Consider the following 23,890-nt stretch of genomic DNA (forward strand, 5'->3'; position numbering starts at 1 on the left):
CCAAAGGGAAGGACAGAAACATTGCTACAAACTCCTGCAGGACCAAAGGGAAGGACAGAAACTTTGCTACAACCTCCTGCAGGACCAAAGGGAAGGACAGAAACATTGCTACAAACTCCTGCAGGACCAAATGGAAGGACAGAAACATTGCTACAATCTACTGCAGGACGAAAGGGAAGGACAGAAACATTGCTACAAACTCCTGCAGGACCAAAGGGAAGGACAGAAACATTGCTACAAACTCTTGCAGGACCAAAAGGAAGGACAGAAACATTGCTACAATCTACTGTAAGACCAAAGGGAAGGACAGAAACATTGCTACAAACTCCTGCAGGACCAAAGGGAAGGACAGAAACATTGCTACAATCTACTGTAGGACCAAAGGGAAGGACAGAAACATTGCTACAATCTACTGCAGGACCAAAGGGAAGGACAGAAACATTGCTACAATCTACTGCAGGACCAAAGGGAAGGACAGAAACATTGCTACAATCTACTGCAGGACGAAAGGGAAGGACAGAAACATTGCTACAATCTACTGCAGGACCAAAGGGAAGGACAGAAACATTGCTACAAACTCTTGCAGGACCAAAGGGAAGGACAGAAACATTGCTACAAACTCTTGCGGGGCCAAAGGGAAGGACAGAAACATTGCTACAAACTCCTGCAGGACCAAAGGGAAGGACAGAAACATTGCTACAATCTACTGCAGGACGAAAGGGAAGAACAGAAACATTGCTACAATCTACTGCAGGACGAAAGGGAAGGACAGAAACATTGCTACAATCTACTGCAGGACGAAAGGGAAGGACAGAAACATTGCTACAATCTACTGCAGGACCAAAGGGAAGGACAGAAACATTGCTACAAACTCTTGCAGGACCAAAGGGAAGGACAGAAACATTGCTACAAACTCTTGCAGGACCAAAGGGAAGGACAGAAACATTGCTACAATCTACTGCAGGACCAAAGGGAAGGACAGAAACATTGCTACAATCTCCTGTAGGACCAAAGGGAAGGACAGAAACATTGCTACAATCTACTGTAGGACCAAAGGTAAGGATAGAAACATTGCTACAATCTCCTGCAGGACCAAAGGGAAGGACAGAAACATTGCTACAATCTACTGCAGGACCAAAGGGAAGGACAGAAACATTGCTACAAACTCCTGCAGGACCAAAGGGAAGGACAGAAACATTTTCTACAATCTACTGCAGGACGAAAGGGAAGGACAGAAACATTGCTACAAGCTCCTGCAGGACCAAAGGGAAGGACAGAAACATTGCTACAATCTACTGCAGGACCAAAGGGAAGGACAGAAACATTGCTACAAACTCTTGCAGGACCAAAGGGAAGGACAGAAACATTGCAACAATCTACTGCAGGACCAAAGGGAAGGACAGAAACATTGCTACAAACTCTTGCAGGACCAAAGGGAAGGACAGAAACATTGCTATAAACTCTTGCAGGACCAAAGGGAGAAACATTGCTACAACCTACTGCAGGACCAAAGGGAAGGACAGAAACATTGCTATAAACTCTTGCAGGACGAAAGGGAAGGATAGAAACATTGCTACAATCTACTGCAGGACCAAAGGGAAGGACAGAAACATTGCTACAAACTCTTGCAGGACCAAAGGAAAGGACAGAAACATTGCTACAATCTACTGCAGGACCAAAGAGAAGGACAGAAACATTGCTACAAACTCTTGCAGGACGAAAGGGAAGGACAGAAACATTGCTACAATCTACTGCAGGACCAAAGGGAAAGACAGAAACATTGCTACAATCTACTGCAGGACCAAAGGGAAGGCCGCCTCTGCGCATACTACTCGAGCAGCCATTTAGCCAGACATAATGAATATAAAAGATATATTATATCTTTTCTCTCTGTACATTCATTATGTATTCGTTCATATTGAAAGTTTTTCATTATAGAGAGAAATAGGAATATCAAAGTAGAGCTATAGTTTAAAATAATCTATCAATATAAATAATTTTTACTCATATATTTTACTCATATATTTTACTCATATATTTTACTCATATATTTTACTCATGTTCTATTCAAAAATGACCACTATAACTCATCTCGCTAGCTTGTAGTGTAGTACATGCTCTGGATAATCGTCTTTTACCCCCCCCCCCCGCCTCCCCCTTAGACAAGGATGTAGCAATGTTTATTTCTGTAGGTACATCCGAAGTTCCGAATCATGTCAAAACAAGCTTATAAATAACCATTGGCCTTCAAAGAATTTAGGTTGAGCGATTCTTATCTATATCAGTTTGACTATTCTTCAAATTTAAACTACTATGTAACCTAAATTAAAAAAAAGGGGGATCTAAATGATCACAATTGACAACAGCTAGAATTCGTATGTGGAATTGTAGTTGGACTGGTGAACTGAGATGATCTTATCTCTTTATCTGATATTATCATCTTGATCTTTCTAAATATTATTTAAAAACAAAGGTATGGGTTAAATAGTCCAACGTAGGCTAACCTAGATTCTAGAATCTAGATTTAATGTTTAAGATATAACATTTTCTACTAGCATTTTGTCATTCGATACATGCTGTTATAATTATCTTAATCTAGATCTATTACTCTGGCTATAATAAATGTTCAGACATTGCCACATAAGGATTACATTACATAAGGATGGCTGGAAGAGACCTGGGCTTCCCAAACCGAGGGGGTCTTCAGATAAAACCGCCAGGATTGGGATTTCGAACTTGGGGATTTTTAGGACGCCCCTAAGTAAATAAAAACTAGGGTACCTAGCATTAATTAGGAAAATAAAGGTAGTGGGTCGTTACGTTGGACGCACAGCACCTTTGTCAACAGTCGGCCACAGAATCAAACGTCTGCTCGTGGATAGCAAAATCTGAAAGAGAAAATTCTCACTATCTCACATTACGATTAGCCCCCAAAAATAGATTTGGGTTCAATAATTTGTAAAGGAACTGCGTTTAATTGTTTCATTTTGTAAAAAGTCATAAAGTAAGATATACATTCTTGCCAGTGTAAAATGAATTTGGAATTTGTGAAATGAAAAAAAAAATATCCGCCATCAAAAATCTGACAAACAGCTAGGGGCAAAGGCGAGTAACTGGCGCCTCAACCAGTAAACTCGGTCAGGAGGGGCTCGTTAACCATGATTGGCTACCCACCTAGGAGAAGGAAAACTCTGAATTCAAACCTCTGTTGCCTTGCAGCTATACCCAATCATGGGAAAGGCTTCGGGAGTCAACCCTGAGGAAAAATCAGGAGCTGGTGACCCTAAGGCAGTTTGCAGCACTCAGTGCTACACCCTGGCAGAACCTGCGACGCAGCTAACCCCAAACTGTATCGGCACTGCTGTTCCTTTGGATACATCAGCTGCGTGGAGAGGGGGAACTGATGTGCGGGCGACATCGTTCTGACCACAGCTAATGCCCAGGCATTCTTTTCATTTAGATGACATGATCCATAGTTGCTTCGCGACTGAAGGAGGCCATATACAACAGCATATATGCGTACAAAAGTATAACCTATATGTTTTCTTTTTTTTTTTTTAATCTACTTAAATACCGACTAAAATAGTTTAATGACATTAATTAATTAATTGCAATGTCTTTGCTTTCGAAGATTAATGATGAGTTCAGTGTTTCAAATTGACCATAAAAACCCAGTTGCGACCTACACATTTTTGCGCTTCTCGTGCAGACAAGGATTATGTTATTGATTTATCTTAATCCTAATCAGATTTATGTCTTTTGAATCTTATTACTCATCGGGTTTATATCCATTGTTTAATCAAATTAAAACTGTAGTGGTGCGATTAGAAATTTGATGCGAAAATTTGTTTCATAAAAAGGGAGAGTTCTGACGACTTCAAAACAAGACTAGGATGTAGGAAGTAAACAAAAGACTTTTGGCAGCCATAGAGACATTCGCTATCAGCGTCGACTATCTTCTAGTGTTGGCCTTTCGACTGTGTTACTGGATTTCGTTATTTAAGTGCTAGGCTACCTTCGTTTGACTTATCTACACAACACACAGCGCGAAAGCGCCTAACAAACCAAAAAAAAGAAAATATTGTCACTGTTTAATTCTTGTAGGTCTTTCGATAAAACCATGAGAACCGCTGGTGTTATTACTCGCAGGCTATTTAGCATTGAACAATACCCATGTTGTTGTGTGTACCTATGAAACATGCGCGAACTGTGATTGGACCATGCTGCTGGGTTATTTTTAGCTTAGAAGCTATAAATATTTACCCACAGCACGCAAAAGAATTTAATGAGGCGGGAAGGGAGAGAAGGGTGGTTGAAAAAAAATGTTATGCGTTAAATGATACTCTAAAGTAAGGACAACTTGAGACCATGAGTGAAGTCACGCTTGATAAGGCTGAGAGGATCCCGTTGTTAGGTGGCGAACTGTTTACAGACCGTTGGGGGGCCCTACGTTGACACCCCTTCCCCCCCCCCCCCCCCCATCCCCAAACAATCTATCTCTTGTTTCCACAAACATATACACTGTCAATTGTTAGTCTTCCGCATGAGCGTCTTCAGTGCAGGTTGGGGCCACCCTCCCACACATTTTGACAAAGTTTCTTTCGGAGCACGCTTCAATAAAACACTTTATAACAGGGAGCAGACTGGAGTTCAAAATTGGCCCTGGCATTACATACAAAGGATCTAACATAATATTAAAGTTGAATAATTAAAGAACACTGAACGCAAGCAAGCGTGGGTTGACATGGCGTATTGTATTTCTACATGTAGGCAGACTTAAAGCTATATGACATTTCAATTTTTTAGCCTACACACGCACAATACATTACTATTGCAACAAAGTTAGAAAAGATCTCATAATTACATGCTTTTGAAATTTTTTTTTTATTAATAAAAGTAAAGAATAGGCCTAACCAGTGCTTTTTTTTGTAAAAAAAAATAAAAAATATAGGTGCCGGTACTCAGTGATGGATTGCCCAACTTTGAACTACTAATAAATGAATAATAAACGTTAAAATACAAGAAAAGTCATAATTTTTTCCCACATTGAAAAAGGTACCGTCACAAAAAAAAGCACTGGATATTTGTATATGCAGTTGTTTTTTTTTCAAACAAAAAAAGTGCGGTAGGTCTACTCAGTGATGAATTGTGTAACTTTTAATTACTAATGCCTGGCTTCCATGTTACAACCACAAGTGTATATTATATATGTATGGTTACCATAACTATATTCCTAAAATTTATTTGACCAGGAAAACAATTTTGTGCTAAATATCTTATATATCTATAGAAGCTTCTTCTATTACTACTATGTAGAGTGGCAATGCCTTCTAGGTGATCACTGTGCCCATATCAATTAAGACATTTAGGAACCACAGTGTAATTTCAGACTGGTTGTGTGTTATGTGCTCTGGAATGTAGTTCTGTGGTTTTGATTGTCCTGGGTTCAAACACTGCCTGCCGCTACTATACTTGGGGAGGTTTGGGCTAGGATGTAATAATCATCAATTTTGATGAACATCCCAAACCTATACAACAAACAAACAAAAACACACCACTATTTAAATTGACATGCAAGGTAGATAACTCAAAGAAAATAATATCAAACTTAGGATTTTTATTTTATTTTCAAAACTGTGGAGTCTCAGTTATTGTGTAATGATTACAAAAACATTAGTTACATATCATCAAACCTGAAAAACAATGCATTTTCTGCTGCTAGCCTGATCATTGAAACAAGTCTTCAAACATTCCAGTACATTTGAGCTTGTAAATTCTAACAAGAAGGTAAACAGTCACACATAACTATATTACACTAACATCTGCTGTTGAAACAATCTCAAATTTAAAATGTTTGTCAATCAGATAAAACAAAGAAACCATTTTGTTTTTAGAACAAAACAAAAATGTAAAATAGAATAAAGGGAAACAACTTCGCTGATGGTTTCATTCAAGGTACAGCACTTGTTAGGCTTCTATATCCAAATTCTGTAGCATACAAAATGCCAACAATAGTTTAGGTGATATTTGTATACAAGATCATCATTTAGATGTTTATTAACATTTACAGTCAGAATAAAATTCAGCAATGATACAAATTTAGAATTGAGAAACAAACAACTGAGATACTCGGTGTGAAGATACATAGATGGGCTAAAAAAAAATGATATCCAACTCATTAAAAAAAAAAAACAACTTCTGAACATATCTACAAATATAAACTGGCTGCAAAGACAATATCTCTCTTAATCTGTCGAATGCCTGAAAAAAAGAAAAAAAAAAGAATTACTTATTATTTTAATACAGGATCTCTGAATTCAGAAACCCTGATCACACAAATGTAACTTTTGCTATTAATCATTGTCATTCTAGATATTCTGTTTATTTTAGACCCCTTTCAATAGAGTGTAAACTCTTGTCTCATAACAATGTTATGGTGATCACTGAGATAGATTAAGCCAAAAGAAAAAAACAGTTAATTAATTAAAAGGACTAAAATCAAGAAACAGACTTGGTTCTTAGCAGAATCAGCACAAAAAAAGTTTGGAAAGTTGATTATAAGATTGCTAGCGAATCACCACAGTAAGAGCTACAATGACATAATATTCATCATCTGGTGAAACTATCTCAATGGACTCACCTTCTGAAAATTTATTTTCTAGTTCTGTGTTCCCAATAGCTTTAGAAGCTTGCACCATTTGTCTTAAAGTTTCTTCTAGTCGTCTCATTGCACGAATGATGCTGCCTGTAAATCATCAGTAAACAAATCGTAAATTTAGGCAAAGCGGGTCCGGGAGGAGATGAAAAGTAAACAATAAACACAGACCTATATAGTCTATATTTTATTTTGCATTCAGTATTTTCATTTCGCACTATTAATAAAAAATGAAAAAAACTGCGATTTTTTTTGTGTGTCGGAATTCAGACTTGGTGGAACAAAAAATCGTGAATGCTGAACGGTGGAACATGTGAGCTTTTTTGATGATTTTGTGGGACGGTTCCGCATAATGCGAAATGTAGGCATGCTTGTAGACATATAGAGTCGCGACAATCACTGATTTTATGTTGTTTCATTAAAGCACACACTGCTAGTTTACAAACTCTGACTTACGAGAGTGACAATGAAGCTATTTTACATGTTTATTAGGTATCTGGGGCAGGTTGGCATGGATTTTTTTTAAAAGTATGTTATTTTTTGATAGCCTACAAAAGGAATATATTTAGGCTAATGTGTAGGCTTTAATTGAATATGATTTTAATGGGAATGATATTAATGTTTCAGCTGTAGAATAAGGAAATAATGTTTAGAGTAAGTGAGTTAGAGCCATTTGAGACAGATAGTAGTGAAATGAAGAAAAAAATCAAATGCTGGATCCAATACTGATTATATTAGATCTAGTCAAATAGGAGATCGGAAGTGTTTATAATAACACTGTAGAATCATATATAGAATGAAGACTAGGCATGAACTTCGCACACAATAAATATGCTACACCAGTTACAAAAAAGAAATGCCAATAGTGGCACTAACAGTGAAAATAAAATCAAATGAAACCAAATATTTATAAAATTAATTCCATTCTAAGTTCAAGAAATGTATAACACTTTTTTGATTTACCTTCAAATACATCTGTCATTTTACAAATATTAGCAAAAGTCGAACCGTTGCACCAAGCATTAACAACATCCATAAGATGGGGCCGGAAGGAGTCAACATAAACTTCTTCATCCAGATCAAGTTTAGCTTCTCGACTGATCCTTGCAATACGGTGTGCTGTGTCCTGGAAAAAAAATTGGTTCATTGACAAAGACATTAAAATTACCAAGTTGACCAAAAAAAAAACAAACCTCAACCACAAAAGTTTACAAGCTCTGAAAATTTTGTCAATATTTGTCTGTAAAAACAAAATAAACATGATTAGTTTACTGTTGCACTGTCTCTGTTTTCCCCATTTTGTTTTTGAATAAGTGTAACACATATTTTTACAACCTAGTTATGTTTCTATAACATTTTCAGCCTGTTCAGATATTGTAACTATTGTGCCTTATCAAAACCATTATAAAATGATTGACAACTCTATTAAAAAAGATATGACATTAACTTATGTCTGCAGACACATATGCTTATGTTATAATAATTATCTCCTCACTTTTATTAAAACTATTTATTTTCATGAATCAGATCATTGTACAAGTAAAAGAGACTAGATCAATCTGACAAATGTTTCATACCCACAAGTGAACCATGCCATAATTTATAAAAGTACAAACAGATAAATCATCCAAACACTGTAATAATTCCTAGAAATATATTAAGATTCGACATACATTTTAAACAATATCAATTATGACAAAAACAAGTTACAAAAACTAACTTTAGTTCCTCAAGAATAATCAGCCAACATGACTGTGTCACTCAAACAATAGAGGGATGACACCACATAAAACAAATCAACACTAACCTGCATTATTCTTAATGGGCCAGATAGTTCTTCCCCCAGCTTGGGCATCTCTGAAGCTTTCTCTTGGAATACAAAGCAACTGAGAAGGGCACAGCACTGTTGGGGTGTAAGGTCATTGAAGACACCATTGAAAAGTAGTTCTGTTAACAGCAGCTCATCACCACTGTGGATATGACAAAGAATCTCCAATTATCATAACATAACTCACATATAAAGTCCTTACCAAACAACATAATGTACAGAACTAGGCCTACCAATCAGCTGATTGAACAAAACTAGTGTACCATCAACATACACTTCCCATAGAATTGAACACTACCAGAAACTACCAAACAGCATATTGTACATAACATCACATACAACATCAAAGAATAACTGCACCACCAGAGACTAAGCACAAGCATCCAGAGTATGGGATGTGTGGCTAAATGTCATAAATAACTTGGCTAGCTATCTAGGCAGTTATAAGTTGAAATCCTTGTGTATACAAGGAATTTTTAATAGCGATTTGACTCCAGCTGAGTTTGATAAGTGCCCATAAGCAGCAAAGATACCCCATGTCATGCTTCCACATATCCCCAAGAGACTTCACCAGATCACATTGAGCTTTTAATAGCTGGAGTGATCGTTAAATGAACTTGTGTGTTACCCGTGCTTGTAATCGTGCTAGTATTTGTAATCATGTTCGCATTATCGTAGTCTGTGAATCGTGACCAGCTTGTACTGTGTTATTGTGTGTATCAGTCGTGTTTTATTGAAATAAAGCCTTGTTTCTAAGGTTATGAATTGATTTAGTATATTACAATAGCATTAAAAACTGTTATACAAAGGCCATATTTGTAAAAATACCTGCTAATTTCACAGGCCACTCGGCCCTTCAGCTCTATGACATCTGAGGCTGAACAGTAACCCATTCTACGCAAAACTCTCTTTCTACACTTCAGCTCATCCATTTGGAGGAGAGATTTCTTTTTCTTCAGTTCCAGCTTCAATGCTTTGATATCATTGGCCACCTGTTAAATGAAGATAATTCAAAGTCAGTCATCACCAGTACTAGTCAAACATTATCAGTAGCCATGTCTTTTTGCCCAAAGCTTAAAAGTTAAATGCTAGGAAAGTGTTTCCCTTCACAGGGAGTACCAGATCTCATTTTAAACAATGAACTTTAATATGTATCTAATATTTGAAAATATAAAAAAACAGTGGTATATTGAGACCAGACATGCATTTATTAAAAAGCAATTATGGTTACTGTGGAATTGGTGGCTATTCATGACAGTTTTCATTCACACAATTTAAAAGATTCATTAAAAAAAAATCCAATACCCCACCCCCTACAAAGCATTACATTTGCAGCTGTTTTTTTAAAATATGGAAGCAGTTACAAAAATTTAATACACCATGTACATATATGTTGATGTAGCAAACATTGATAAGAAAATATATGCAAAAATGAAAATTAATTAAAATTAAAAAAAAATTAATACATTCAGTCCAATTAATATAAGCTACATTTTAAATATTTATTGGAAATACTAGAAAAATTTTTTTTCTAGATTGAGATTACACAATAAACAATCAAATGTTAACTTTGAATTACTTTCTTTGCATTCTAGTTAATCTTTTTGTGTGTTACTAATCCCCAAAACAAATGGATTCAACATTCTGCAGTCTGCAGACTAACTGACCTTTGTTTTCTTGTCATACTGAATATAGAGCTCTGGCAGCCTTGTATCTTTGTGTAAGGGATGTGAGTACAGACGTTGTTCAAATGCTTCTATTTTCTAAGATTTAACAAACAAATAAAAAAATTAAAACCAGAAAACAAAGTATTCAAAATCCCAAAAAAAAAAAAAATAATCAATGGAACAAGATATAACTTAATACATTTTCAATCATTTATGTTAGTCTATGTTATGTTATGCAATCAAAATGTTAAATATTTCACCTTGATAGTGTCAAGTAATGATTTCTCTTTTATACCCATATCTTCAATGGGATCTAGGAGCGGCAAACCATCTGGGAATCTTTTTTCAACTTCCTGAAATAGTGACATTCCAACAAATTTGTTTGATTCTTCATTACTTTATGTTAGAGCAGTACAATTATACCTACTGAATAAACAGATATATTTAATAGTATAACATCAATATTGATTGTAAAATAAACAAAACTCTACCTGTAATGATTTCAACACAAGGAAGCGACTGTCTGGTGTTCTTAGATCATTGGGTATATACAGCCGAATAGCAGTCACAGAGTCTATTAGCCGAGTCAAAATTGGTACAACCTAAGGGTAGTTAAAAAAAAAAAATAGTTCACTTGCCTAAGCTTTAAAAAAAAAAAATCAGTGTTAATAAAAACCAAACATTGAACAATTGTCCCTACCTGCATCTCTCCCTTATCTCCCTTGGGACATGGCATAATTTCTGCAGAGTTTCTTGTTTTCAAACTGTCCTTGGTTAGATTCAACAAAACCTCTACAACATACAAGGTGCCAGTTTCATCTGTTGCCTGGGGGACAAAACAAACATTAAATGCCTGAACAATCACAGAGAATATACAGTTTTTTTTTTTTAATAATACATAACAAAAAGATGGTTATATTCAACAAAAGGTTGGCTTTGCATTAAATATAGAGCATTTAGATTTAAATTAGAGCATTGAAAAGAATAGAGATGATCAACAATCAGGAAGGCAAATATTAAAGAATGTAAGCACTAAGAAATTTGACTAAAAAATATGTTTGGGAAAGAAAAAAATTTATTTAAGTTAAAAAAAAAAACACCTTAAGAACTAGTAAATTCCAAAGACTTACGGCCGACTGATCCATTTTCTTGTGGAAATTAAGGACAACACCCCAACCAAAGTCCATGTCTTCATTCTTCACCTGTAATTACAGCAGGTTACATTATATAAAATAATGTAATACCTAATTTAAAAAATACTGTCATTGAAAATTCAAATATTTGTTCTAGGGGTGCACCGGATAGTACTTTTTGATATCCGGCCGGAGCCGGATATAACCGGATAGTAAAATTAGATATTCGGCCGAAGCCGGATACCTGCATGACTCAAACAGCTCGTTTTACTGAAGTTTTTGCAAATCTTCTATATAACATACCTATATTCATATTATTTTGTTATTTACTTTCTTACTTTAAACTCTATCACTGATTGATAAATTAAAATAAACAGCATTTTTTTTTTACAGATATGCTTATCATAAACTAATCTTTGTAACATGAGATGGTGTGTGCGTATGTATTGTAAAGTAGAATGTGGGATAACTCATGCAGAATATATAAACTTATATGTAACTAATGTAAATCTTTCAAAGTTAAAGTTCACTCTTGGTTTTATAGCGTAAATCTTTCTTAAGTACAATCTAAGTTGTATAGTGGGTAGATGTTTGTGTTCATGTATTTGACACCATCAACTTGTCATTAGGCTCGTGTTTTAAAGGCCACAACCGCTTCTGGTTTGTATCTAATACAGATAATGGCTTAGTAAATATCGTAAGTAATTACAGTAATAACGAGGAGTTACTTAACACTCTTAAATTATTATTAAGAATATTGTGATTCAATCAAGATCACTGAAAGGTCAAGACAAGCTTTTAAAATGTGCCAGACATCGCTGCTACGTATGTAATACGAATTTATAATGTAAAGTCTAGTCCACCCCCCCCCCCCCAATAACAAACCTAGTTCCCTCGTGTGACTTCTAGAGAGTGCTTACGTCCATCGTATCTGACTTGGGGTCACCTGTCAATCAATGAACTCAATGGGCTAAACAAATAAAAGGGGGAGGGAGTTGTTCATCTAGAAATATACCTGGTTACCTTAGAGGTGTGGCTCTTGTAGTCCAGCCCCCCCCCCCCAATAAAGATTAACTACTAAGTAAACAAACTCAGTTCCCTCGAAAGGTGTGACCACTAGAGAGTGTCAATACGCTGACATTAAACCTACGTCCATCGTATTTAACTTGTGGTTACCTACCCATAAAAAACTCAATGTGATGGACTAAACAAATAAAAGGGGGTGGGAGTTGTTCATCTCTACCTCTGGAGATATACCCGCACAGCTAGACAGACGTCTGGTCAGCATGACGTAGTCAAGGAATGTAGCATTTTAACATGTTAACTAACTTACTCAAAGGTCAAGACAAATTGAAAAAAGTGCCAGCCATTGCTGTTCTGTATGTAAAGCGCATTTATGATGTAAAGTTTCATCTCAATTTATATTAAGTTATTACCACGCCTTGTCTTTATAATAAACGATGTTTGGTGCATATTCATAATGGCTCTATTTTTAAGCACATTATTTTGTTTTCATATAAACATTAATACATTCTATAACAGACAGTAATGGAACTAGGTCCACTTTATGCATATTAAATTATGTACTTTTTACTATCCGGTTTACTATCCGGTAGTGATATCCGACCGGAGCCGAATAGCACCGGATAGTAAAAAATGCCGGATATTCGGCAGAAGCCGGAGCGACTATCCGGTGCACCCCTAATTTGTTCTTTTTAATTTCAAACTTCAGATATAAATAGCAACTATCAATCTACTAAACACCACAACTTACTTTGACCACTCTACCAGGCTGAAGGAATGGCAAAAGATATGTTGGTTTTAAAATAAAATGCCTGAGTTCTCTACCCAAAGTCTCCAACTGCTGCCTGATCCTGTAGTAGGCTGAAATGGAATCTTCATCTTCCACAGAAAGAGCTTTGTACTCGGATTCTTTGGCCTGCAACTCTGAGAGAATCATTGAAGGATAAATAATAGAGTAAACAAAGACTTTCAAATATAAAACTACACCCAAAGTATTCTGATCAGTCGCAAAAAAAAAATATATTTTTTTAAACAGAATTGAATAGGAAGAGGGAAAATCCTAATATTCTATGCTATTCAATAATAAAATTTTTTTTAACATGTTAGTCCAAAAAAAAAATAAAAAAAATTTGATACAGAATTTGATATAAAAAAAATTGTGGAAGTTATAACATTATGAACCTAGCAATCTTTCTTATTGAGATAATTATCAAATCTATTAATGAGCAAAACAAACAAAAAATTTGTAGACCACAGGTTATCAATCCTAAAATCTTGTTTCAAAAGAGCAAAACTATTTTCTTACTCTCTAAAAGTGCAGGAATGGCAGCATAATTCTGAAACTGAAAGAATGATCTCTCCAGCATGTACTCTGGGTTGATGTCCTCTACTCTCAGCAAGTTCAAAACCATGTTGTAGGTTAAATGAAAAGCAGAATTCAGTGGATCAGGCTCTCCCTAGCAAAACAAAAATTTCAAATGTTGATTACTTAAGACCATCAGCATGTAAATATATTTTTTTCCCCTCTGAAACTTGTAGAGGTGCATCCCCAGCCCATATCAATAAACATCCAACAAGGATTACCTTTAAAATAGCCTTGCCAACATCAGGAGTTATTTTCTCATCTACCATTATAATGACTATACCCCTTTCATCAAGTCCTCGACGACCAGCTCGCCCAGACATCTGAATATATTCTCCAGATGTGACCTTTAAGAAATTAAACAGTTTCAGATTATTCATATACTTATCAAGTTAGAAAACTACTAAAGCTCAGAAAACTATTAACTTGAATAATGCTTAAAAATTAACTATATACATACAGTTCTGAAATCCTTGCCATCAAATTTGCGACAACCTGTAAACAAGACAGTTCTGGCAGGCATGTTCAAGCCCATAGCAAAGGTTTCTGTTGCAAAAAGAGCCTGAAAGACAATAAATTAATTACTACACCAGCATTTTAATGATGTTGAAATTCAACATTTTAAATTCTGTGCTATTTATAAAATGATACATTACAAATTTTTAAAAAAGTTTAACTTATAATGAAAAGCTAACAAACAAACTATAAAATACCAGTGAAAATACTTTATCAACAAACTGAGACGTGTGTGTACTCACTTTAATTAACCCTTCAGAAAACAGAATTTCTATTGTTTCTTTCAAAAGGGGAAGAAGACCAGAGTGATGTATTCCGATTCCTTTCTTAAGAAGTGGTAGAACATGCTCAACCTAAAATAAATGAAGTAAGTGAACATACAAAGTAAATGGAATAAATCAGAACCATGAAAATAACAAATTATTTAAATATTGAACTGAGTCCATTCAAGGCTTACCTGTGGTAATTTTTTATCTTCATCTGATAAGGCATCAACTGCATTGTTAAAAACTTCCTCCACCAATGTCTTTTCTTCCTCTGAAAAGTTTTAAAAATATCAAATAAAAAAATTTTTTTATGCACCAGCACAATCTTAAGATCAACAGTAGAAAATTTTTTTAAAAACAATTTAATAGGTCACCTGTGTTGAAGTCTAGTTTGGACATCTGCATGCCGTAGCCTTCACAATCTTTACGACTGAAGCTGAACACAATGACGGGGGCAAAGTTTCTCTCCATGATAAGCTTCACAATTTTATAACAATCTGATTCATTTGCTGGAATAAACAGTGAAAGAACAAACAAATACATTGGTTAATTCAAATGTCTTGTGACTCATAGCTGCATTATCATAAGCTTAGCCCATCACATTAGCTGTATGTTTGTGAACAATATTTTTTTTAATGATTTTTTAATAAAAATTTACACTTATTATCATAAGTAGACCAAACAAATCATTTTTAGATATTAAATTTTGTTACACAAGCTCTTATTTCCACGAAAATAGGTCATGTCTGCCAGTCGACATGAACATTTTTTTTAAAATTAGAAAATTGTATTGATTACAAAAATGTAAGATTACCTTTGCTACCACCTCTCCTTCCTCTGAGATCACCCTTAGCTGCATCCCCAGCATCTCTGAGAACTGACATGGCAGTATTAAAATTTTCTTCCCTAAAGTCACCCTGTGGGCATAATATAAAGTTATCATGATAAATTACTTACAATCATTACTATACATAAAAGTAAGTTTAATTTCCCTTTGCTAGTTTCTAGTTTATGGAACAATGGCCTTCAATATAAAAAAAAATATATCACAAAAACGTACCAACAATTCCTTAAGAGTGAACTATACTTACATTTTCATCTACCACCAAATGTAGACCATCTCCACCAGCTGGGAAAATGTAATGTTGTAAAGGGATAGGACGGTAATCTGTGTACACTACATGGCACGGCTAGGGAAGACAAACATTAATTTGATTAGAATACAAGATCAAGAAAAAGATATATTGACTTTATCAGTAAAAACATATCAGCAAACCTCGTTAGCCTCTATTAATTTAGTGGGTTCTAGTGTACTACAATAAGAACAAGGATGTACGGAGAAGTCTCAGGGGAAATGACCCTCGAGCGTGGCCTCCCCCAGGGATCCAACCTGTCATGCGCCCTTTTCACGGCCTTCATAAATGACCTACCGGCTCAGCTAAAGTGCCAAAAGCTGCTATATGCTGATGATATTGTCCTTTGGAAGTCCGGAAGGAGTGCAATCTCTATACAAAAAGTGTTACAAGAAGATCTCCATACGCTGTGCTCATACACACGAAAATGGAGGCTAGAAATAAACACATCCATTCTCTGTTCACGCTCGGGACTGGCATTCTCGGGCAACCTTTCCAGCTCTCCCTCAACGGAGTGGTTCTCAGCATGGAAAAGCTACCCAAGTACCTTGGTGTAACTTTAGATCGCAAACTAAAAATGTGTGAGCACGTCCAGGATGTTGCAAGAAAGGCCTTAGGGAAACTTTGCATTGTGCGGAAGCTGGCATTCATGAAGTGGGGAGCCCGAGCAGACATGCTCCGATCACTGTATTTAGGACCAGTCCGATCACAGATAGACTACAGCCTACCTGTGCAAATTTATGGCTCTAGGACTGCTCTTGAACAACTTGATAAAATACAGTCCCAAGCACTAAGATTTGTCTATGGAACCTTTAGGACAAGTCTAGTAAATGCGTCTGAAATAATGGCTAATATAGGTCCACTAAACCTTAGGAGGGAAAGGTCAGTACTGACCTGCCATGAGCGGTATAAAAGGCTGGATGAATACCTCCCAGCTAGAAAACTAGTGGATGGTTGGAGATGCAGAAGACGTATCCAGATGCAGTCTTTTATGCATCATGCCACTAGACTATCTGATGAAGCTGGCCTCTCTACTGACTGACAAAACATTCAACGCTTTCATCCCCTTCCCCCTTGGTGTCACCCAACGACCCCAGACATACGCTTGAAGCTAGTAGACCCTAATGCAACTAAGCTAAGTCGTTCATCTAACGACCTTCAAATCCTAGCTCTGGAGACCATTAATACCTTCAAGCCCATTGCTATTTTTGCATACACCGATGGGTCGGCATCAATAGATTCTGGAAGAGCAAGCTATGGAGCCTACATCAACTTCCTTGGCTCTTACTCAGTCAAAATCTTTGGACAATGTGGTAGTGTTTGCAGTTTTGATGCAGAGACCATGGCAGTCTGTGAAGCCTTAAAGGTCATTGACTCTCAACTCGGTGAGGGACATTTGAGGGCAACACAGACTGTTGTGGTCACTGACACTTTGCAAAGCCCCGGACCATGGCCCCCCAATATCAACACTGTCATCATGGCTTCACATAACATTAAAGAACGCTATGGCACCCCTGTAATAATGCAGTGGGTACCGAGTCACATAGGTGTGACTGGCAACACAATTGTAGACTCTTTCTCCCACCAGGGAGGACAAATTCCACCCACTGAACAGGATGTAAGTTTTCATCAAGCCCTGGCTATAATACAAATAACAGAAATGGAAAAGTGGTTTGAGTGCTGGGACAAGTCCCAAAAAGCCTGTGGAGTCTAGGAGCGCATGAGGCGTCCTGACCACACTTCCCCATGGTGGAGGCTGTCCAGGAATGAGCAAGCTATTATAGCACAGTGCAGGACAAGCCTGTTGGCTCATATTTCTTGCGGCTATGGCCAAATTTTGATTCACGGTGCCCCCCCCCTGCGGGGAAGAAGAGGAAACAGTGCCTCATATTCTGTTTGACTGCCCCAGACTTGCTGATCTCCGTCTCGACAGGTCTGGGAAACCCAAAATTCTCTACCTGTATGGCGACATTTATGCACTATGCAAGACAGCAGGGTTTCTGTCCAGGGCTTTTGCAAGAGAGGATTTGAGCCTCTCAAGTCCTCACTCAAATAGAGTTTGATGATGATGAGTGTACTACATGATGGAAAAGAGCACCAGTCTAATTGTAACTGCCCTTCATTCCACACTCCAAATTTTAAGTCTAATCTTAGCCTTCAAAAGCCAGTCAATTATGACAAAAGAAGATGAATCTGCTTTGGCTTGGTTCATATTAACCTGGGTGTTAATTTTTTAAGTCCTCCCCCCCCCCCACAGTCACCTAGTCTTCAACTTAACCCTTTGACAACTAGAGTCGCCGGGAGTCGCCTCTACTGGTTGACAACTAGAGTCGCCGGGAGTCACCGGCAATCGCCGAGTTTGGGTTGTTTCGTTTACGCACGCACTGCTAGTTTTTAAAACTATTTATACCTTTACTAACTCTGACCTAGAAGAGCGATAGTGATGCTATTTTTAGGTGCTTATTTTGACTCTGCAGCATGTTAGATTGGATTTTTACGATTTTTTGAAAATTACGTTTTTTTTTTGCTAGCCTTCAAAATGGAACATATTTAGGCTTATGTTTAGGCTTTAATAGAATAAGATTTTAATGGGAATATTAATGTTTAAGCTGTAGAATAAGGATATAATGATTGGGGTAAGTGTTTTAGAACCATTTAAGACCGATAGTAGTGAAAATAAATAAAAAATTGATGCTAGATCCAGTATTGAATATGTTAGATCTAGTGAAACGGGAGATTGGAAGGCAACTAAATATGACTTGATATTTTAATGTTTTTGAGCTCTGTAGGCCTTCAAACATGATGCTTAACCCTAGGTCTATTTTTTCTATTATAAAAAGAAGGTTTTTGTTAAGTTTTATTAGTTTTTTTCTGTGAATTTAGTCAAAAAATCGATTTTTTAAATTAGCTGATACAGAGTTATATCCCTTCTCTTAGGGATGGGGTAGATAGTTTCTTACAACTGCTTAGTGGTGAAATGGTTAAAAAAAAAAAAAAGTTTAAATATCAACACTGGTTTTTCTTGCATTAATTTTACTTACCTGGTGATGTAAATGACAAATCCACTCTGCAAACTGTCGAGCATTGGGAATTGTTGCAGACAGAAAAACATAATGGACATTGTCAGGTAACAATATAATAGTTTCTTCCCAGACAACACCACGCTCTGAAACAAAACACCAATTTTTGAAGAGCTTGACAGACAAACTAAAAATTATTTTCTCCCCTACAAAATATATTTTTTTTAATTTCCAAAATCTATGTAAAAGTAAAAAAGTAAAGTTTCCTTTCCCCTCTATGTATTTAAAGCAAAACAAAATCTATGCTGCTTCAAATACTACCTTTGTCTCTCATGTAATGGATCTCATCAAAGATAACCCAGGCCACTTCTCTCATGACTTCAGAGCCACGATACAACATGCTCCTCAAAATCTGGCAAAGAAAACATTGCTTAAATAGACGTCAACAAGCTTGAAATAAAAAAAATGACTAATAATTTCTATTATTATCTTTTCTCTTCCCAATCTGCAGCAACAGATTTTTGTAATGGTTAGAATGAAACACTAAACTTAGAGCATTATAGATTATCATGCTAGAAGAAAAGAAGATTTCACAGAGACTCAAGACGTTAGGGTATTTGGAAGATCCAACGCCTTTGGTGCTGCAGCCTTTGCAACAAAGCTTTTTTAAAAAAAAAACAACATTGGCATTTGGGTGATACCTTTTCAGCGATTCTATATTGGACGATGATAGATTAAGATGTTTAGGGAAAAAAAAGGTGTCAATTATTAAGTTGTATTTACTAGCTCTTGATCTAAATCTGGTAAATTTTTCTTTTAAATATGTAAAATATTTATCTTTCAAAACTTTCTTTCACCATGCTTTTTGAAACTTTTGTTAAGGGAGATATTCAGTAAGGCAAGTCATTCAAGTAGATGACATACAAAACTTAAACATGTTGATATGAGTCAGGATTTATTGTAGGTTATTCCTCAAGCTGTAGATCAATCATTTGGAGACATCACATTTGTTAATTTATGCTAATTGGGTGAAGTTTTAAAGAGCTTACTAATGTATAGTTTGTGTTTGAAAATTATTATGATGTATCAACAGCATTAATAATAATGTTCAACAAAAAAAATAAATTTATCAACTATAATTCCTTATTTTGAAACTAAAGTTTTTTTTTTCATAATCAAATCTTCTTTTTTTAAATATGTAAATATACATGTTATTCATAACTATCTAACCTCTGTTGTCATCACTAAACAACTTGCTGTTGGGTTGATTGTGACGTCTCCAGTCATGAGTCCCACATCTGTAAACTCCTCATACAACTCTCTGTACTTTTGGTTGCTTAGAGCTTTGATTGGTGTGGTGTAAATCACACGCTGCTTGCTGCGCAGGGACAATGCTATGGCATACCTTCAGACAAATTTAGTAAACTTTTATGAATCAAAACATAAGGTCCAGTCCAGTTAACTAGTTCAAAATGCGCATTAGTCTCAAACTAAGAAGTTTAATCAGATGGTACTTACACTGCCACAACTGTTTTACCAGCAGACGTGTGGGCAGAAACAAGCACTGATTGGTTGTTTTCCAAGCAAAGGATGGCCTCCTTTTGAAATGGATCTAGCGTAAATGGGTATTCTTTAGCTGGTTCATTTGTTGGAGGTTTGAGGGGAATATACTCTTCATCTGGTGGAATAGCAACCTAAAAAGTACATAATACCATGTCATGAACCTTTATGGCAGAAAGCAGCAAAAATGAATCTGCATGTGAATGTGGTGAAGGGGGAAAAGGTCATATTACATTATTAGACATTAACTGTTTTCAATTTTTAAAATAATATTATTTAGTCTGTCTAGATGCCTGTAGATAGAACTGTTCAATACAGATATATGTAATAATTGACATACACACATTGATCTCAAGTGACATTTTTTTTATTAATGATTGTCTTATCACAGAGAAAATGAAACTACCTCATGAGTACAAGCTTCAAGAGTTTCCACTGTGTGCACTTGAAGGCGCGGCATAATTTCAACACTAAAAACAGAAACACAATATTAACTACAAAGTCAAACACAGAAACACAATATTAACTTCAAAGTTAACAAGGTTATTTTTTTTTTAAATTAATTTTTTTTTCACATGAATATCTAAAATACAAACTCAAGTAAAAGATTGTGATTACATTTTTTCTTCATTTCTGGTTCGTTTGGTAGCTTCCTCAGCATCTCCCTCTGCTTTTCTTTTCACTGTTATTTCATTAAATAGTTTTTCAGCTCTGTAAAATAAATTATTTGAAATTTAAAGGCGTTTTAATTTAAATTGAGTTCAATAATGTCAAGGAAGCTTCACAGTTACCAAAAGAAATACAAATTGAACTGTAATTTTAACAATATCTCAAAGTGTGGCGGTTGATCTTCATATAAAAATCTCCTTTATTACTGCTAATTACCAATCCCTTTATTGTGTACAATGAATAAACCAAAATCTAGCTATTTATAGTTTTTTTACCAAATCTGAAAATCTCCAATAGTTTAGACATAATTTTTACATGTTCTATCTGCTTTGTGTCCTTTACCGCTGAGCCTATATAGTATTTGTATGCATCTTAAAATTGAATACTTTCAGAGTTGCGATACATTTGTTTTATTACCTCTATTAGAGTTCTACCTTGGGACAAAGGCCACTGGAATGAAATGTCAGGCACATGCTTTTATTAAGGAGAATTTTAAGTCCCAAGATGCATTATAGCTAAACAAAATCCAGGTTTCCGAGTAGGCAAGGAAATGTAAATCATATCCTTTGCTGTCCATTTAATCAAAATAAAATAAATTTATAGGAGGTTTGTTGAGAGACTAAGAATGTTTGTTTAACATGTTTCAAATGTTCCTTCAGAGTTGAAGGTAATCTACTTCCTATTCCAAACCTGCTGCAGGACAACAGGAAATGGCAGCAGGCAGTGTATAACCTGAGACCATCGAGATGACCGAATGTCAGTCCAGTATGCATACCACACGACCAGGCAATGGAAAGAGATGGTGCCCAAACACTAATAGTCCAACAAACTAAGAACTAAATGACTACTAGCTTTATTATCAAATCAATGCTGGTCTGGTCTGCTGAATGGGAAAAACTGAAAATCATATGAAACTAAATTAGCTACCTTCATTTATTAGAGTGACCATACACTATCATATAGTCAAGGAAAGATTTTAATTTAATACTTTTTAATACTAATAGTAAAGAAATTCATTCAATTATTGATTATTTGATATTTTAATAATCAAGATTCAGATTCATTAGGATTGTACTGGAAAAGATTTAAAGTGGAATTTGATAAATTTAAAAATTACTTATTAAACTTATTTTATTTTTAATAGATCAAGTTATTTACAACTTATTTGGCTAATTAGTAGAATCTTAACTAAGATTTCTAATTTTTACATTTGTAGCTAGGCGAAAAAACCTGCAAGTGCCTAAGTCTTTTCACACTTTTGAATGAAAGGAGAGGTTTTAAAGTTGTGTTATCAATTACTTTAGACAATGGCCTAATTAATGCTCAATTAGGATTTTTTTTAAGTTAATATTTTTTAAATTTATTATCAAAAATACCCCCCCCCCCTTTTTTTTTTTTGCACTACAGGGTCCAGGAAAATAATCGAACATTAATATATTTTTTACACACTAGATATCATGCCTGGCTATAATTCTACAAAGTTTTATTGCGCTATCTTATGTGCTTCATATTGAAAAATTGAAAATAGGGTTAGCATTGTTGGCTATAGAATTTACAGTTTTTGATAAAGAAATTTCTTAAAAGAAGTAAAACCACTTCAGGCCATGTAAGGCCTAATATTCTGCATATATTCAAATAGTTTTTGAGTACTAAAAATATGCACACAAATTTTAAAGCGCATTTGAAAAAAAATTGTTTTAGGCAATATTGATCCCACTTTTTAAATATATTATTAAACATAAATGAACAGCTGCACCAGGGACAAAGTTTTTAAATGAGAAAAAGTAGTGAATTAAATGAGACGGAAATAAGGGACTGTGCCGGCCAAGGCTAGAACCAGTGACCCTGGAAACGTTAAAAATATATTTTTTAATTTCTGCCACCACAGCGCTGCCATTTTGTCCACACCTCTCTAAAATTTCTTGAACTCAAAACCCGATAATTTGTTTATTTCCTTCAATATTTACATTCCAAACAAGTAAAGTTTATCAATCATAGATCTAAATTCTAAATATAAATGAAAGCTTAGTGAGCTAGAAATTTACTACTAATACTAGAGTTAGATCTACTATTGAATTTCTTATTTAATTATAAGTAGATTGTTCGTCTATGAAACTCAACTTCAACTTTGAACTTTTGACCTGACTTTAGCCAGTGACAGGCTCTCGTCTCACTTGTTCCATGTCAACCAATGACCAATGTTAGTATTGTTCTAAATTCTAAAGGCAGTAAAGGCGTAAAGGTCAAAATGCCACAAAATAAATTTTATAAGTCAAAACTTTATTAGTTAAACATACAGTCATAAGGCATTGAAAAGTTCTAAGTCAGTCTTAGTATTTTAATGAATGTAGATCTACGTCTACACTACAGTACTAGAATAGAAATTGTTTTTTTTTCAAAGATAAAATTTTATATTCTAATTATTTCACCTCCCTAAAATTTGCCATTTATTTGGACTTATAGATCTAATTACTTTTGTCTTTAGTTTAGGAAGTGACAGTGATGACAGTGTTGCCTGTTGTGACATTAATATAGATCTAATACATTTATGATTTATATATTATATTGATTATTGACGATTTGACTGATTTCACTTTTCAGATTTGTCATTAACGACTCATTTTCATCAATTTTCATGATTTGTGTGAAACTGAAACAGGCGAAGTTTTTTTCAAGAATTCAAGTCTCATATAGTACTAAAAGTTAGTTTATTTCAGTCAAACATTAATTAACTTACTTGGCTTCTTCACTTTTGTCTTTTGTTTGCTCTTTCGCATCTTTTTTTGAAGAATCTTCAAAAACAGCAAAAAGATCTGAGCTAAAAGGGTCCGCCATGTTGTTAAGAGAATATGACCAGGTATTTAAGATCTAGATCTAGATTCTAGATCTAGACCTAATCTGAGCAACAAATTTTTACAATAATAATGTTTTGGATCTAATTTTGTAATAATTTAGATCTATTTTGAAAACATTGAAAATTTGTAATAATAATTAGTTAGAAAATTTAGAACAAGACATTGCTTAGACGTTAAAATATCTTTAAAAAAAATGTGTTCT

General features: G+C 35.2%; 1 protein-coding gene across 1 annotated transcript; it reads right to left on the minus strand.

Annotated features, from left to right (window-relative positions):
* Nucleotides 1-5,602: 5,602 nt before the first annotated feature.
* Nucleotides 5,603-23,716, minus strand: LOC106061269 (exosome RNA helicase MTR4-like). Its single transcript, XM_013219336.2, has 26 exons — nt 23,571-23,716; nt 20,783-20,875; nt 20,571-20,634; nt 20,123-20,298; nt 19,835-20,009; nt 18,926-19,016; nt 18,626-18,750; nt 15,543-15,641; nt 15,266-15,368; nt 14,826-14,960; nt 14,643-14,722; nt 14,428-14,538; nt 14,130-14,231; nt 13,891-14,016; nt 13,613-13,763; nt 13,058-13,230; nt 11,281-11,352; nt 10,851-10,976; nt 10,642-10,752; nt 10,411-10,503; nt 10,151-10,246; nt 9,312-9,475; nt 8,463-8,625; nt 7,619-7,781; nt 6,641-6,745; nt 5,603-6,261 (listed from the first exon to the last, which is right to left on the minus strand). The coding sequence occupies exons 1-26, from the start codon at nt 23,666-23,668 to the stop codon at nt 6,209-6,211; spliced, it is 3,048 nt and encodes a 1,015-aa protein (XP_013074790.2). The 5' UTR covers nt 23,669-23,716; the 3' UTR covers nt 5,603-6,208.
* Nucleotides 23,717-23,890: the final 174 nt, after the last annotated feature.

This window comes from Biomphalaria glabrata, chromosome 5 (genome assembly GCF_947242115.1).
Source record: "Biomphalaria glabrata chromosome 5, xgBioGlab47.1, whole genome shotgun sequence".
NCBI lineage: Eukaryota > Metazoa > Mollusca > Gastropoda > Planorbidae > Biomphalaria > Biomphalaria glabrata.

What these genes read in the sequence shown, in the direction of transcription:
- LOC106061269 (XM_013219336.2), bottom strand. Translation starts at nt 23,668, where the DNA reads ATGGCGGACCCTTTTAGCTCAGATCTTTTTGCTGTTTTTGAAGATTCT. An exon ending in GTTTAGTGATGACAACAGAG is followed by an intron (nt 19,017 to 19,834) that starts GTTAGATAGTTA and finishes TTTCTTTGCCAG; the next exon opens with ATTTTGAGGAGCATGTTGTA. An exon ending in TTGTGTTGAAATCATTACAG is followed by an intron (nt 10,504 to 10,641) that starts GTAGAGTTTTGT and finishes TCACTATTTCAG; the next exon opens with GAAGTTGAAAAAAGATTCCC.